Source organism: Mesoplodon mirus, assembly GCF_964341445.2.
Source record: "Mesoplodon mirus genome assembly, chromosome: 2".
NCBI lineage: Eukaryota > Metazoa > Chordata > Mammalia > Artiodactyla > Ziphiidae > Mesoplodon > Mesoplodon mirus.
The window spans coordinates 124,574,022-124,591,215 of NC_138977.1; the positions used below are offsets into that span (position 1 = coordinate 124,574,022).

The following is a 17,194-nucleotide window of genomic DNA, read 5'->3' on the forward strand; positions in this document are numbered from 1 at the left end:
CACCCTGACCAGGCAGCCGCCTGGCACCCCCAGGTCCCCCCACTGGCTGAAGTGACCTCCTGTTGGCCCCTGCGGCTGGCCTGAGGTCCCCACGGGTGCGGAGGCCAGGGCGGGTGGGACGGAGGCCCTGGACGTTCTGGAAGTCAGGGCGGCCTGCAGCCCTGGCAGCGGTGGTGGCGGCAGCTGGATGAAATGCGGTGAAGACCCTCCCATGGCCGGAGGCCTCCTCCTCGGCACCTCCTCCCTGGCGTCCTTTGGGGCCCTCATGGGCTTGGGGCACCACGTCAGATGCCCGCCTTGTCGCTGTAGAAGGGCGTGACGTGGAACATGTAGCAGTGCGTGCACACACGGACGGGCTTCACCTGCCCGTAGCGGGGCAGCGGCGCTGAGTGTGAAGAGCAGCGGGAGCAGAAGATCTGGAAGGCGAGGGGTGGGAGGCGGGGCCCGTGGGCTGGGCAGGGCTCCCAGCAGCCCCTGCGCCTCACCCCTTCCTGACCTTGGCCTCTCAGGGGCGCGCAGCAAGGACAGGGTCGGAGCCCCAGGCGCCGCCGGCTTTCCTGCCCTTCCTCCCACCCACAGCAGCCCAGGCGTGCGGGTGGGTGTCTCCCGGCCCCCCTGTGGGGCTGGAACCTTCAGGAAAACCTGGCGCAGGTCTTGGCCAGGAGGCTGGGCCGACGGAGGGGGTCCTGGCCCCATACCCAGGCTGCCACAGGCTCCTACTCAGACCCTCCATCCCCTCCCAGTCCCCAGGTCTGAAGTGGCCGGGACTGGGCACTGCACCATCGCACCCAGTGGGCGGAGTGTCTGGAGTCCACACCCTGTGCTAAGGCAGAGCAGGGCCCAGGGCTCAGGGGTGTCTGCACAAGGACCCCGGGGCATCGGTCCGGACTCCCGGACCTAGGCGCCACGTCTGTGACGGCCCCTGGGATGCCCGCAGCAACAGCCCAAGGGGCCGCGAGACGACCTTGGCCGCCCCACCTACCTTCCCACAGCTCCGGCAGTGGTGCTTCCTGCGGATGACGGTGAAGGGGGCTTTGCACGCGGTGCAGAAGCCGCAGGCCTCGTCCGGGACCCACTCGGGTGGGTCTATGACAACGACAGGGGGGGACATGTCAGCCAGAGGGATCCGTGCAGTGGCAGCAGTGGGGACCGGTGGCTGGGGTGGGGGTTGGAGGCTGGCGGGTGTGCAGGAGCCTTCAGTGGGGCAGCCTGTCCCCCACTCCCCCTTCTGGTCCTCCCTGAGGCTCGGTACCGGCTGCGGTTTCAGGAAACTGACGGTGTCCCATGGACGGGTCAGTCTTTGCAGCTGTCGGCCATGCTCATCGATCGGACCCCAGCTGAGGCCTGCACCTCGCCCCAGGACTCGGGGCATGGGCAGGGAGCGTCCACCCGGACAACCCTCTCCCAGCCGGCACCCAACCTGGCAGGGCCCTTGGGCACAAACGGGGGCTGAGAAATGAAGAAATCAGCCCCCTCTGTGGACCCCTCCGTCAATCAGCCCCGCCCACCCCAGAGCTCTTCTTGGGTTCTTGAGGAGAGGGTGCTGAGGGCGTCTCATAGAGCCCGAGGCTGGCCCTGGCCTCTTCTGACACCTGTGCAGCCCGGCAGCTGCCTGTGGGCCTGTCCCATGTCACTTCTCCAGGCGATCACTGGGGGAAGCCTCTGGGCATCTGCTCTGGAATTTGGGTGGGAGGGTGTGTGACGGCGCTGGGAGAAGCCATCTTGCATGGGGGGACATGCCTTTCTTCCCACCCCAGACATAAAATGCCCACTGCGTACCAACCCTGAGCCCGGTACCGCCGCCCAGAGGGGGAGCGAACAACTGGACGGCTCCCTGGGGCCACAGCGTGGGCTCAGGGGTCTCCCGTCCACTCTCACACAACCCCCAAGGGAACTCAGCAAGGCCGCCCGCCCACCAGAGACCGGGGTCTCCTCGCCTCCCTCTCGCCCCCTCTCCTCACCAACCTGCACCTGAGGACCTGCCCCTCCCCTGCCTGCACACAGAACCGCCCCTCCCCCCGACCCCTCCCACCCAGCTCTCCCGCTTCTGCTCTAGACCCCATCAGCTCACCCCTGACTGCAGGGAGATGGCTTCTCATGCTTGCCACCTGCCCCCGCCCCCGTGTGAAATCCTTGGCCGGCCCCAGTGACGTCCTGGACGGCGCCCGGCAGCTCCGGGGCCATGCCGGGCCAAGAGGCCAGCTCCAACACACAAGTCGAGACCCCCGCCCGAGGAGGATGGTGAGGGTCCTGAGGACTTGCTGGGTCCAGGCCCTGCCCTGCGAGCCACTCCCAGGAGGGGGCTGGACTGGCGGCCCACGGGGGGACATGGCCCTGGCTGTGGGCTGGGCCCCTCCAGACCTCGCAGTTCACCACCTGCACGCTCCTGGAGCAGGGGGTTCCGAGTTCCCGGCGGGCGTTCTATTTATGGCACCGTGTGCGATTTTCACAGGAGGGTAGAGAAGACCAGGGCTCAGGGCGTTTAGGAAGCAGGGAAGCTTGTGCGGCTGCCCCCAGGGGATCCCGGCCAAGGCAGCCCCACTGCACACCCGGGTCACCAAGGCAGTGCGAGGGAGGCCCTGAGCCGGGACCAGCGCCGCCGGCCAGGCACACCGGGGCTAGCCGCCTCCTTCTCAGCTCCAGTCGCATTCGACACTCGCTCAGGCCCATCTGCCACTGCCCGTCTGAGCACCTCTCCAGGCCTCCAGCCCCTTCCAAAGGCCTTGGGTGGCCCCCTCCCCACAGATGTGTTGCCAGTGCCCCCAGCCCACCTTGGACGCTCCTTCCCTGACTGCCAAGCCACCGGGCCTGCAGCCGGCCGACCTCCAGGCTAATGGGGGAGCAGGCCGCTACGGGAGGCCTTTCCTGCGGGGCAGGTGAACGCTGGGGGGTCGGCAGTGTGCCTGTGGCCTGGGACCAGCCACTTCCAGCTGTGGCCAACAGCCTGGACCCCAGCATCTCCTTGCTCCTCACGCCCTCCCCCTGCCCCCCAGGCTGAGATGTTCAGTAACGGGCCTGAGGTTAGGTGGCGGCGGCTCAGAAGACCTGTGCCCAACCTGGGAGCCCAGGAGGGAAGCTGGAGTAAGAGGCTGCACCCCCTGGGAAGCGGCACGTCTAGGCTTCTGGGGAGGGGCCCCCGCTGGAGGAGCGCTGCCCGCCCCAAGCCTGCAGTCCAGGGCAGAGCGGTGGAAACATCTAGACAGGGCTACTGCTCTCTGCTCAGCACACAGTGCATTGGCCCCCGGCTCCCGGCACCTCACGCACCTTCCAAGTCTCCATCTCGGGTCTTGGCTGCGAGTTCGGAGGATGACAGGGTCTCCTGGCACAAAGCGCAGTCCTCCAAGGCCGCGCTCCGCAGGGTCTGGGTGACTAGAAGAGAGAGGGTGGCCGCTGGGGTCAATGGGCCACCGCTTGTCCCTGGGAGGTGCCGCCAGCAGGGAGTAACCCCCGAACAACCCACAGTCCTGCATGCGGAGTGGTCACCGCAGCCCTCACCCACCGTCCCTGGAGGCTGGGTGCTGACCCCGCGGGAGGCCTTTCCGTCCAAGTGCCCTCAGGTGTGCAGCTGGTTCTGCCTATGGGCCCCTGGCCCCAGGGCCCACCGTCCTTGCTTGCAGAGCAAGAAGGCAGCCCCAGAAGGCAGCCCCGCCCAGAATTCCCTGGCAGATGGGGGCAGTGTGGTCCAGTGGTGTGGACCCTGGGGGGCACAGCTGGGTCGACACACAGTACAGACTTCTCCTCCCTGTGGGCGAGGACGTGCCCTCCAGGGCTGGGCCGGCTGCCCTGTGTGCCCAGACATTCTTGAGCAGAAGCCCCTATGATGAGAGGCCACTCGCCCAGAATGGGAGCCTCAGCCCAACAGAGGGTGGGAGAGCAGGGGTCGGGCCCCTTCCCCACGCTCGGACCCTGCCACCTCCTTCCAGGGAGCCAGGGGCCAAGCTCCCTGTGCCTTAGCATTCCCTGCCTGACACCTGCTCCCTCACCAAGTAACTCTGTTCTGTGTGCGTGTGTGTGTGCATGCGTGTGTGAGTATGTGAGGCAGCTCACAGACGGCCACTCCCCCGAGCAGGGGACCCACGTCCCCTCCTTGGCTCTGGGCTGGCCTCTGGCTGCTCTGACAGACGGAGTTTGGTAGAAGTGACAGTGTACCGCTTCCAGGTCCCGTCTCCAGGCCCGTCAGCTGTCGGAAGTGGGGTGGCCTGGCTGGGGCGTGGGCACATGGGGCTGTGACCCCCATGCGTCCCCAAGCCCACCTCTCAGGGTATCCGGGGCCTGTGCCCCTCTGCCCACAAAAGGCGGGTGGCGGTGCCATGCCAGGTCTGGGGGTGCAGATATCCACAGGCCCCCCACATCCAGGGGGCGGTGGGCACGACGGTCAGCCTAGGCTTCAGAGCCTGTCCCGAGCTGGCACTCACCCTTCTTTAGCTTTTCCTTGTCGTCCGTTTCCGGCTTGGTGGCCATGACCTGGAAGAGGGTCTTGAGAATACTTCTGAGGTCGCTGGCGTAGTTGGTCTGCAGCTGGTCAGCCACGCCTGGGTGAGGACGCCCGAGCAGGGGGGGTTAGGTGCTGGCAGCTGGTGAACCCAGCCAGGACTCATGGTCAGAGACCAACATGTCCTCGGGTGAGTGGGCGCGAGAAGAGGCTGCCCCGCCCCCGTGACAGCTCCTTTGGCAGAAGCAAAAGCTCAGGAGTCAAGGGAAGGTGGCGGAGGGGGGCAAACTACCCAGCAGCCCTCCCCCAGGGGTCAGTTATTCGCCTTCATGCTTTTATCCTGGCCCCTCACTGAGGGACGACCCCAGAGCCCCCAACTGTGCCCACCCACATGGCAGCACCTTCCCCTCACGGCCACCTCGACTGCGGGGATGCAGTGAGGTTCCACGTGGCTGGGGGGCCAAGGGTGGACCCTGCCCAGACATGGGGCCCAGCGCCGGCTCCTCGGCACCCCCCGCCAGCCGCCCCCTGCTCCCTGGCAGGACAAGGCTTCTCCCACCCTCACCTGCAGAGGTTTCCTCTGTCCCTCAATTAGGTGGACTCGGCCCTTCTCAGTGAAGAGCGCTGCTAGCTCTTCATGGGCACGAGGGGCTGCCATTAACAGCAAAGCCAGGGAGTGACCGTGCACATCCCAGCAGCACATGGGCGCCCCGGGACCCATCACTGCACTGATACCGTGGCCGGTGCTTCCGGGGGCTTCCTTGCGTGCCAGCGGCCGTGTTGAGTACCAGCTGGCATGATGTTCCCCAGACCTCTAAACAAACCCGTGTAGTGGATTCCAGCAGATGTCTGAACCGAAGCTCAGAGTCACTCTGAGGTCCTCGTGCCCCCACCTGGCCTGGCTGGGGGCTGTGCCTGAGGGGCCCTCAGCAGTGCGGAGTGACCCCGGGGAATCATGACCCTGACTCTGCAGCATCCGCCAGTCCACAGGCTGCCCTGTGGCTGCCCCTCCACTCGGGGGCCCGGGAGTGCCGCGGAAACTCCAGGCCAGGGGAGCTGGGCTGCAGGACGGGCACTGTCTGAACCCGGCTGCCCCGGGGAGGTGTCAGGGAAGGGCAGGCAGGAGGCCCAGAGGGCGGACTTCACTGCACACTTGTCATACTTTTAAACCATGATAATGCGGCAGCTATTCAGAACACACAAACCTAGGGAAAGCGCTGCTAAGAAGACACCATTTGTGCTCACTCCCCTCACTGAACTCCCCAGGGAGACAAAACAGTCATCATCCCCATTGTCTGCCACCCCAAGAGAGGAAAGGAAGCAACATCAGTCGGGACAGGACGCACAATGAACTCTGACCTACAAATTGAACAGTCTCCCTGTGTGGGCGGCGAGGGGCCACTGGGACCAGAATGGGGTCCTCCACCCACCACGGGAGGGCCTGGCGAAGCACGACGCCTGCATCTTTACCGGGCCGGGCTCATGGCAGGGCTCGCAGGCGAACGATGAAGTGACGCGGTGAAGAAGGCCCCAGGCAGGGCCGACACCCCAGCAACCCAGCATCAGTGGGGAACCTCCCGCACCTGGGCCAGCCGCTCCCCTAAAGCATGCCCCCCTGCCCCCGTGTGTCCCCAAGCCCACGCCCCGCCCCAGGCCCAGAAGTGGCACCTGAAATGCAGACAAACAGGCGGTGGATCAGGTCGTGGCTGCCGTGGAACCGGGACCGGATCTTCTCTCTGATGGCCACGGGGCCTGCGTCCGGCCCCATCTCGTCTGAGGGGCAGGAGCCAGCCGTGAAGCCGCTGTGCAGAGAAGGAAACAAAGGAGCACAGGTGGAGGGGCGAGGGAAGGCAAAATCTCTGCCCGGAGGCCCCCTCATTGCGGGAGCGCACTGGGGCTAACGCCACGTGCTGAGTTCCTCCTGTGGGAGAGTCACTGCCCCTACTCACACCCTCTGCAGTGGGCTGATGGGCCCCCAAAAGATGTGTCCACACCCCAACCCCTGCACCTGCCAGCAGGACCTGTTTGGAAGAAAAGTCTTTGCAGCTGCAGTCAAGGTAAGGATCTTGAGAGGAGACATCATAGATTATCTGGTGGCCCTAAGCTAAGGACAAATGTCTTTGTGGGAGATGGAAGAGGAGACACAGACACACGGGGGAGGGGAGGAGGCGAAGTGACCACAATACAGAGATCAGGGTGATGTGGCCACAAGCCTGGGGGTGCCTGGAGCCACCAGAAGCTGGAAGACGCAGGAAGGACCCTCCCCCAGAGCCTCCGGAGCGGGGGCAGCCCTGTCAGATTTCAGATTTCTGGCCTCCCGCCTGTGAGAGAAGAGATTTCTGCTATTTTAAGCCCCCAGGTCGTGGTGCTCCTTTCACTAAGACCCGTCCTTCGTCCCCACCGTGCACTTCCCTTCCCACGGCCCAGGGGTCCTGCTGCAGGTGCTGCTAGCTCTGCTGTTCAGGGGTCACCCTGCGGCCTTAAGTAGTGGCCGCAGTTGAGCCTAGACTGTTAGGGCGTCCACTGACTGTCCTGTTCTTAAATTATTTATCTCCCATCTTCTATTTCTATGGGCCGTTTTGTCCCACTTTCTGGGAAATTTCCTCTTTTTTTCTCCGACTTTCCCCTTGACATTTTTGCTACCAGGTTTTTAATTTCCTGCTCTCTCTGTTGTTTCATGGATGTGAAATATTTTATCTATCTAGAAACATTAATTATAATTTTTTTTTCTGATTTTTTTTTTTTTTGGCTGCGCTGCAAGGCATGCAGGATCTTAGTTCCCCGACCAGGGATTGAACCCGTGCCCCCTGCAGTGGAAGGGTGGAGTCTTAACCACTGGACCATCAGAGAAGTCCCTCATTATAATTTTTAAAAGTTGCCCTCAGTGGCCTGCCCTATCTCTGTTTCTGCTTTTCTGTGGGGGAGTTGGGTTTTTTCATGCCTGCCTCAAATGCAGAGACCCCTGTCAGAGAGAGGCCCTGGAGTGGCCTCCTGGCATGGCTGGAATAGCGGACGCCCTCACATCACTGGTGGGAGTGTAAATTGGTGGATGACTTTGGGGAGGTGCTCTGGCACCATCTCAGTGAAGCTGGCACACTCCTCAGCCCAGGGGCCGTGGTCGGCACACACCCAAGACCCTGCCCTGTGCAACTGCAAATGTGGCAGAATCTTCAGGGCAGTTCTGGAAATTCCAGTAAAATCCACCAGTGATGGAGGAGGAGAATCCACTGTCATCTTGTCACGCCATGGCCCGCCTGATCGTAGGGGGTGAGCAGCCCTGGCCCCTTGGGGATGTGGACAACCCTCGCTGGCACGGCAGAGAGACGCACACAGCTGCCCGATGTCTCACTTAGGGGCACGTCCCTTGGTGTCAAACCATCAGGAAGCTCAGAGATGTGACGCGCCTGAGAATTCAGTGCAGGGGGAGCTGGGGCTGGAGAGGGCCCCAGACTGGCTTCATGGGCTCCCCCTGCTCAGCCAAGCGGAGATGCACGAGTGCACGTCTGACTGGCACACCCTAGCGAGGTGAACATTGGCTTATAAGAAATATTTCTTTTTTAAAAAAATTTATTTATTTTATTTATTTATTTTTGGCTGCATTGGGTCTTCGTTGCTGCACGCGGGCCCCTCACCGCGGCGGCCTCTCTTGTTGCAGAGCACAAGCTCCAGGCGCACGGGCCCCAGCAGTTGTGGTATGCGGGCTCAGCAGTTGTGGCTCGCGGGTCCCAGAGCGCAGGCTCAGCAGCTGTGGCGCAGGGGCCAACTACTCCATGCCATGTGGGATCCTCCCGGACCAGGGCTTGAACCCGTGTCTCTGCATTGGCATGCGGATTCCCAACCACTGTGCCACCAGGGAAGTGCCCTTATAAGTACTATTTCACCAGAACGTGGAGGAGTGGTGGGAGGCTGAGGGCGAGGCTGGGACCCTCGTGATGATCTACATCTCTGCCCTCCCAGACCACCTGCCAGGTTTCCAGAGACGAAGCCCCTGACTTTCTGCCTGGGGGGTGTGGACTTGGCGGCCCCTGTCCTGGGAGCTGAGTAAGGAAAGGGGATGGACCATCACTGTCCAGGGTGTCAACTTCCATCAACACCCCCAGTCTCAGTTCACAGCCTCACCCAAAAGATTGGAAAGCAGGAGCCCAAGCAAATATTTATACACAATATTCGCTGCAGCATTATTCACAAGAGCCCAAAGGGGAAACAACCCAAGTGCCCATCAACAGATGATGGATAAACAAAATGTGGTCCCTCCATACAATGGAATATTATCCAGCCTTGAAAAGGAAGAAAATTCTGACACCAGCTACCATACGGATGAACCTGTAGGACATTATGCCCAGTGACAGAAGCCGGTTACAAAAGGACAAACACTGTGTGACTCCACTTATGTGAGGTCCCTGGAGGAGTCACATTCACAGAGACAGAAAGCAGATGGTGGGTGCCGGGTGCTCCGGGTGCTGGGAAAGGGGGCTTTAATGGGGACAGAGTTTCAGTTTGGGATGATGAAAAGTTCTGGAAATAAAGAGTGGTGGTAGTTATACCACATTGTGAATGTGTACAATGCCACTGAATTGTACACTTAAATACGGTTAAAATAGTAAAATTTATGTTATATGTATTTTGCCAAAATTAAAAAGCAGGGAAAAAAAAGATTTAGGACAGGGGAGCGCAGAGGAAAGGGAACTGAAAAGTCTAAGTAGCGAAGAGAGCTGATGGATTTGGCATCAATACAACAGGTTAGGAGTGAATACATGCTAAAAACCATTAAATTATACACTTTTATAGTACATATTTTTAATAATTAAAAAATTGAAGTATAGTTGATTTACAATGTTGTGTTAGTTTCAGGTGTACAGCAAAAATTATACACTTTTAAAGGGTGAACTGAATGGTATATATACTATATATCAATAAAGCAGTTACTGTTAAAGACCCAATTATATTAAGATATAGTAGCAATAAACAAGCTGAAAATGAAATTAAGAAACAACCCTATTTGCAATAGCATCAAAAAGATTTAAATATTTGGAATAAGCTTAACAAAAAAGTGCAAGAGTTACACACGGAAAACTACAAAACGTCACTGAAATAAATTAGACCTAAATAAATGGAAAGACATCCTATGTTCATGGTTGAGGACTTAATATCATTAAGATGGCAATACTCCCCAAACTGGTCAATAAGTTCAATGCAATCTGTATCAAAATATCAGCCGCCTTTTCTTTTTCCATGCAGAAGTTGACAAGCTGATCCTAAAATTCATATGGAAATGCAAGGACTCAGAACAGCCAAAACAATCTTGAAAAAGAAACAAACAAGTTGGAGGACTCACACTCATGACGTGGACTTTAGTATGAAATGCCAGTAAATAAGACTGAGGGGGCCTCCCTGGTGGCGCAGTGGTTGAGAGTCCGCCTGCCGATGCAGGGGATATGGGTTCGTGCCCCGGTCTGGGAGGATCCCATATGCCGCGGAGCGGCTGGGCCCGTGAGCCATGGCCGCTGGGCCTGCGCGTCCGGAGCCTGTGCTCCACAACGGGGGAGGCCACAACAGTGAAAGGCCCGCATACCGCAAAAAAAAAAAAAAAAAAAAAAAAGACTGAGGCACTGGCATAGGACACATGACGATGGAAGAGAACTGCGAGTCCAGAAATAAACCCACACATTTGTGGGCAACTGATTTTCAAAAGAGGTGCCAAGATCATCCAATGAGGAAAGAAGGGTCTTTGCAAAAGATGGTGCTGAGATAGAGAAAGACCATCTCTCCAATAAGTGCTGCTGGGAAAACTGGAAGCTGCATGTAAAGGGATGAAATTAGAACATCTGTTTCACACCACATATAAAAATAAACTCAAAATGAATTAAAGACCTAAATGGAAAACTGGAAACTATAAAACTCCTAGAAGAAGACACCGGCAGAACACTTTCTGACATAAGCCATAGCAATATATTTTTTTGGATCTGTCTCCCAAGGCAAAGGAAACAAAAGCAAAAATAAACAAATGGGACCTAATTAAACTTAAAAGCTTTTGCAACAGCAAAGGAAACCATCGACCAAATGAAAAGATAACCTACTGAATGGGAGAAAATATTTGAAAAAGATATGACCAATAAGGGGTTAATATCCAAAATATATAAACAGCTCATAAAACTCAATAAAAAAATTTTTTTAAAAACAGAGTAAAAAGTGGGCAGAGGGCTTCCCTGGTGGCACAGTGGTTGGGAGTCCGCCTGCCAATGCAGGGGACGCGGGTTTGTGCCCCAGTCTGGGAGGATCCCGCATGCCACGGAGCGGCTGGCCCCGTGGGCCATGGGCGCTGAGCCTGCGTGTCCAGAGTCTGTGCTCCGTGACGGGAGAGGCTACGGCGGTGAGAGGCCCACGTACCACAAAAAAAAAAAAAAAAAAAAAAAAGTGGGCAGAAGACCCGAATAGACATTTTTCCAAAGAATACATACAGATGAAAAGCACATGAAAAGATGCTCAACTTCGCTAATCATCAGAGAAATACAAATCGAAACCACGAGATATCACCTCCCACCCATCAAATGACCATAATCAAAAAGACCAAAAATAACAAGTGTTGCTGAGGATGTCGACAAACGGGAACCCTCCCACACTGTTGGTGGGAATGTAAATTGGTGCAGCCACTTTGGAAAACAGTATGGAAGGTCCCTCAAAAAACTAAGAATAGAACTACCATATGATCCAGCAATTCCACTCCTGGGTATATATCTAAAGAAAATGAAAACAGAAAAGATACATGCACCCCAATGTCCATAGCAGCATTATTCACAATAGCCAAGACATGGAAGCAACCTAAATGTCAATCAACAGATGAATGGATAAAGAAGATGTGGTATATACATACAATGGAATATTACTTAGCCATAAAAAAGAATGAAGATTTGTCAATTCCAACAACATGGATGGACGTGGACAGTATTATGCTAAGTGAAATTAGTCAGACAGAGAAAGACAAATGCTATTTGTTATCACTTACGTGCAGAAATCTAAAAAATAAAACAAACAAATGAATATAACAAAACAGAAGGAGACTCATGGATATAGAGAACACACTAGTGGCCACCACTGGGGAGAGGGAAGGAGGGAGGGGCATGATAGGGATAGGGGATTAAGAGGTACAAACTATTAAGTATAAAATAAATAAGCTACAAGGACATATTGTAACAGCACAGCGAATACAGCCAGTATTTTAGAATAACTTTAAATGGAGTATAATCTATAAAAATATTGAATTTCTATGTCGTACAACCTGAAACTAATACAATATTGTAAATCAATTATACTTCAATAAAAAAATTTTTTTCTGGGAGAACTGCATTTCCACACACAAAAGAATGAAGTTAGACCTTACCTTATACCATATACAAAAATTGACTCAAATAGATCAAAGGCCTGTATCTATTCTAAAATTCTTAAACTTAGAATTTTAAATTCTTTAAAATAATTCTTAAAAATTCTTAGAAAAGAACAGGAATCTTTGTGGTCTTGGATTAGGCAACAGTTTCTTAGGTGTGAAACCAAAAACACAGCAACCAAAACCAAATATCTTATTCAGCAGTTCCTCAAACAGTATGACACAGCAACTCCACTCTGAGGTATCTACCCAAGAGAACTGAAACACATATTCACACAAAAATTAAAATTAAAAACTTCTGTGCTTCAAAAGGTACCTTCAAGAAAGTGAAAAACCCCACAGAATGTGAGAAAATTTTTGCAAATCATGTATCTGTCAAGGGTATAGTATCTGGAATACAGAAAACTCTTGCAACTCAACAATAAAAAAATAAATAACCCAACTAAAGAATGGACAATGGATTTGAAAAGACATTTTTCCAAAGAAGATATACAAATGGCCAGTAAACACATGAAAAGATGCCATCATTAGTCATTTAGGAAATGCAAATTAAAATGATAATGTGCTATTTTATGTCCATTACGATAACTACAAGAGTTTAAAAAGAAAACAGAAAATAACAAGTGTGGATGAAGATATGGAGAAACTGGAACCTTGTACATCCCTGGTGAGAATCTGAAATGCTACCGGAACTCTGGAAAACAGTTCAGCAGTTCCTTGTGCCGTGTGACCCAGCAATTCCACTTCAAGGTATCTACCCAAGAGAACTGAAACATAGATTCACACAAAAATTTGTACGTGAATGTTCATACATACTAGCCAAACAATGGAAGCAACCCAAATGTCAGTCATAAATAAAGGGATAAACAAAATGTGGTCTAGCCACACATGGGATTCATTTTTGGCCATAGGAAGTATTGACAGGTGCTACAGCGTGGATGAACCTCGAAAGCATTAGGCTATGTGACGGAAGCCAGTTACAAAGGTCACTTATTGTATGATTCCATTTCTTTAAAAAGTCTAGAAAAGTCTAGGCGAACCCAAGAGAAAGAAAGTAGATTAATGGTTGCCAGTGGCAGAAGGGAGGGGAGGATGTTTGGGGTTTCTTTATGGGGTGATGAAAATGTTGAGATTAGATACTGGTGGCAGTTGCGCAACTCTGTGAATATGCTAAAAACCACTGAATTGTACACTTTAAAAAGAATAAAAGGATGCTTTCCTTGTAATCATCTAGAGAACTCATATTCAAGAAAGAGCTCAAGCTAAATGCCCGTCAATAGTGGGTTGATTCAGTAAATTAGCTCAGTCGTAGTTTCCACGAAGGACAGTTAATGATGCTGGAAGTTCTAAAATATTAAATAAAAAGGTAGCATTTTAAAAATTAGAGCTATCATATGTACATAAATGAGATTTGGGGAAATATAGTCAAGGCAAAGCATTAACATTACATTTATTTGAATAGTAGGACAATGGATTATTTTCTGAGCATCTTCTAAGATTGAGTATTACTTCTACGACCAGAAGAATAACCGTTAGGCTGAGGAGAGGCAGCGCCCACAGCCCTCCTGAGGCACAGAGTTTGTTTCTTAGTGGAGGGAACGCATGCTCTGGGGCTCAGCCCCGCAGCCCCTGCCCCTCAGATAAAGCCCTGAAAGTGGGGAAGCCTTTCTGGACAAGGTGCTGCGGCTGGCAGACAGCTCGCCTGCAAGAAACCAGGGGAAGGGCCCTGACTGTCAGCTGAGCGTTGAGAACTATGAAGCCTGCGGTTCATGTTGTGCCTTAAAAGAGCAGTGAACCCTCCCAGCAGACTGAGACCGAGGCTGGCTCACAGGTGGTGGGTGGGTCAGATCGCAACCATGGTCTCAACCCCAAGCCCTCAAGCCCTCTCCTGCTGCTCTGCAGAGTGGGGCGTGTGTGTGTGTGTGTGTCTGTGTGTGTGTGTGTTGGGGGCGGGTGTGGATGGAAAGAGAGCCAGAGGCTCCATAAAGAGCCTGGTCCTAGGCAGAAGAACCAACAAGGTGCTGCCCACGGGCAACCCAGCTGGGCTTGGAAGGGCCACTGGGAGCAAAAGAACAGAACACTGGGGGTGAGGCCTGGAATGTCACCTGGGGCCTGAGCTTGGGGCCCGGCCGGGTCAGCCCAGTCCTAGGGGCCACATAGATGGGCATTGTTTGGGCACCGGGGGCCCCAGGAACACTGCCCAGGGCCACCCTTTTGGAAGGGTGCTGGTCCTCCATGGGCAGCTGCTACACAGCAGGCTGGGAACATGGAAGAGGGGCCCAAGGATGAATCAGACCCTGTGTGTGGCCCCCAAGAGCCCAGTCTAGTGGGGGAGCCACACGCTTTAACAAGACAGAGCTGAGAGGCCGGCTGGCACCCAGTGGTCCAGGTCTATGGTGAAGGCAGGAACAGTGAGGGTGAGACATGGCCGGAACTTGAGACGCAGAGGGAAAGTGGGCGAGAGAGGCTAGGGTGAAGGCGTGAGGGGCGCCCACCTGCCAAGGGCTCCCTCTGCCTCACCAAGCAGTCTGAGCTCCTGTCACCAGCCATATCTACCCAGGCACTCAACTTCAAATCTGCATGGTCACCTGGATGTCGAAAAATCCAGCACCTTCTGTGACCGATGCCCAACTGGATTCTGTTTCCTGCCACTCTCTTTTATTGAAGGCAACACATATTCCCCGTAACAACTCCACTTAGGTTTGAATTACTAGGAAGTGTCAATTTCCTAGTAGCAAAAGACAATGCAATTCTAAAGTTACATTAATACCAAAGGTTTTGTCCAGCCTGTGTCTTTGGCCACGGTCCATGTCAGGGCACGGCATAGTGGCAAACTTTCCAAAGGGCATCCTCGAAAGGCACACATGGAGAAGTATCTGATTCCATGGTCAGAGTAGAAAAAATGGCCTTTAGACAGGAAAAGGACTTTGTCATTTTGAAGTTCTAGGGGTCTGTGAAATAAGAGATAATACAACTTGGAAAAACTAATAGCATCACAAGGTTTTTCTGGCTATGACATCACATGGATGAATCTGTGAGCCTTTGAAACCCTTTGTAAAGGCCTAAGTAAGAGAAAAACAAGGAGGAACAAGAGGGACTGATGGAATCCAGAAGCAAGGTTTATGCTTGGATGTGGGGAAATGGAAAGTCTGGACATTTGCACAACCACATACCAAGTCTAATGAGCCAGCTTTGGCCCTGCTAGCTCCTTCTTACGAAACACATCCATCCATCTATCCATCCATCTGTCCATCTATCTACCCAACCACCCACCCATTCATCTATCCATCGACCCATCCATCCATCCATCCATCCAACCATCTACCCAATCATCCATGCATCCATCTATGCATCCATCGATCCATCCGTCCATTCATCCTAGTATGGTGACGATTTAGCAGGGAGGTGTATGTGTGTGCTGATATGGGTTGAATTGTGCCTCCCCAAATTCATATGTTGAAGTGCTAACCCCCAGTACCTCAGAACGTGGCTTTATCGGGATATAGAGTCACTGCAGATGTAATTAGTTAAGATGAGGTCATTAGGGTGGGTCTTAATCCAATATGACTGGTGTCCTTCAAAAAATAAGAACTTTGGACACAGGTGCACACAGAGGGAGAATGACATGTAAAGAAAAGGCAGAGATCAGAGCTTAGCATCTACAAGCCAAGGGGCCCCAAGGATTGCCGGCATCCATCAGAAGTGAGAGGGCAGAGGCCTGGACAGATCCTCCCTCATGGCCTCAAAAGGAACCACCCTGCTGACACCCTGATCCAGGACTTCTGGCCTCCAGAACTGAGACAATCAATTTTTATGGTTTACCCCCCAGTTTGTAGTACTTTGTTACAGCAACCCTACAAACGAATACAAACGTGATGGCACAAAGCTGACAGGCCCAGGCTGCCCAGGGGGTGTCCGCACAAATATCTTTGGGGCAGCAAATATGCTAATTTATTGTGAACAGACCAGATCTCCCTGCTTCCTCTACTCTCCAGCCACTTGCAAAGTCTTTCTTCTAGTGGTTTTAATGAGTGACTCTGCGTTTGGAAGGAAGACAACTTACTCCAGTGCAACATCCCCTTGGGGTGAGCACAGGCTGGGAGGGAGGGGGAGGAAGGATAAACCCCTCTCCCCAAGGAGACCACAGCACACGGCTCAGGTCCACAGAGGGAACAAGAGAACAAGAAGAAATGACTGGGACCAGGAGGGCTGGCGCCGACCCAGGAAACAACCCAAAGGGGCTGTTTCAGTCTCTTCTCACCAAGGGACGGCCAACAGAAACATCGACAGCTCTAGATGGGAACGCAGCCTGGCCGACACCTGGCTGGTGAGACTCTGAGCCGAGAGCCCATCTCGCCACACCAGACACCTGACCCACGGACACTGTGAGATGATGAACGGGTGCTGTCAGAAGCCACTAAGTGTGTGGTAATTTGTTATGCAGCATGGCTGACTAATACAACTGGGCAGATGTTGTAACTGAGTGACCAAGTGGAGGCTGGCACACTGAGTCAGGACTGAAAGCAAAATGAAACCACTTTGGTGCAGAGAAGACTGACCTGGCGGGTACGTCCAGTAACAGCTCCTGTCTTGGGAGGCTCGGGGCATCCCCGGGGCTCACCTGAGTGTGTGCAAGTCGCCACACCAGAGCCCAGGTCCTGTGGAGCAGCAGGAGGAAGTGTGGCCGCCACCCAGACACCCTCTCAGGGCACTGCAGGGTGGTGCTGGGGGACAGGGGCTGGTCTCAGAGCCACCCCCACTGCTGACCAATGGCAGGCACAGGACTCTAGTGGCCACCACGCAAGCTAAACACAGAGGGGCGCTCACATCTACAGGTAGATGCCCGGTCTCCACACGCGCCACCATCTGCCGGGGCCTGTCCCCACCCCAGCCGAGGCAGGAGGCTGATGAGGGCTGCTGGGGGTCCAGGCAGCCTGGGGACTCTGGGGGTGTGGGCGTGTTCACCTCTGAGCAGGGCCTGAGGGTGGGGAAGGCCCAGGCAGCCTGGGGCTTCGCTTCTGACCACAGACCTGGACTGAACGCCAGAGGGGGAGCTGTTCAGAGGCCAGGCCCCAGGGCTGCTACAGAGCCCCTCCCGGTGCGGTGTGCACACGGGGCGGCCCCTGGCGGGGAGCTCAGCACCCAGGACCCGCCAGGCACAACTCCCCTGACCCTGTCAGGGGCTGCCACAAAACCTACCAAGACCCCACAGGCCCTGGACAGAAAACCTTCTCAACCGAAATTCAGACCATACCCCTCCTCTGCAGACACGTCTCACTCCCTGCTTCCCAGGTTACTTGGAGTAAAAGCCAGAAAGCCTTCCTGAGGCTCGAGGGGCCCAGCGTGCTCTGGACCTCTCTCTGTCAACCTCCTCTCCCACT

At 54.4% G+C, this 17,194-nt stretch overlaps 1 protein-coding gene across 2 annotated transcripts in view; it reads right to left on the bottom strand.

Moving 5' to 3' along the window:
• Nucleotides 1-284: 284 nt before the first annotated feature.
• ZFYVE28 (zinc finger FYVE-type containing 28) overlaps nucleotides 285-17,194 on the bottom strand; it is a gene marked incomplete at both ends in the record, with an annotated part of 113,486 nt that continues 96,576 nt past the window's right edge. For both annotated transcript variants that reach the window (XM_082610478.1, XM_082610477.1), the window contains 5 exons: nucleotides 285-416; nucleotides 983-1,086; nucleotides 3,265-3,369; nucleotides 4,416-4,532; nucleotides 6,101-6,234. In XM_082610478.1, coding sequence (XP_082466604.1) covers nucleotides 285-416; nucleotides 983-1,086; nucleotides 3,265-3,369; nucleotides 4,416-4,532; nucleotides 6,101-6,234 — 592 coding nt within the window. The remainder of the gene's footprint in view (nucleotides 417-982; nucleotides 1,087-3,264; nucleotides 3,370-4,415; nucleotides 4,533-6,100; nucleotides 6,235-17,194) is intronic.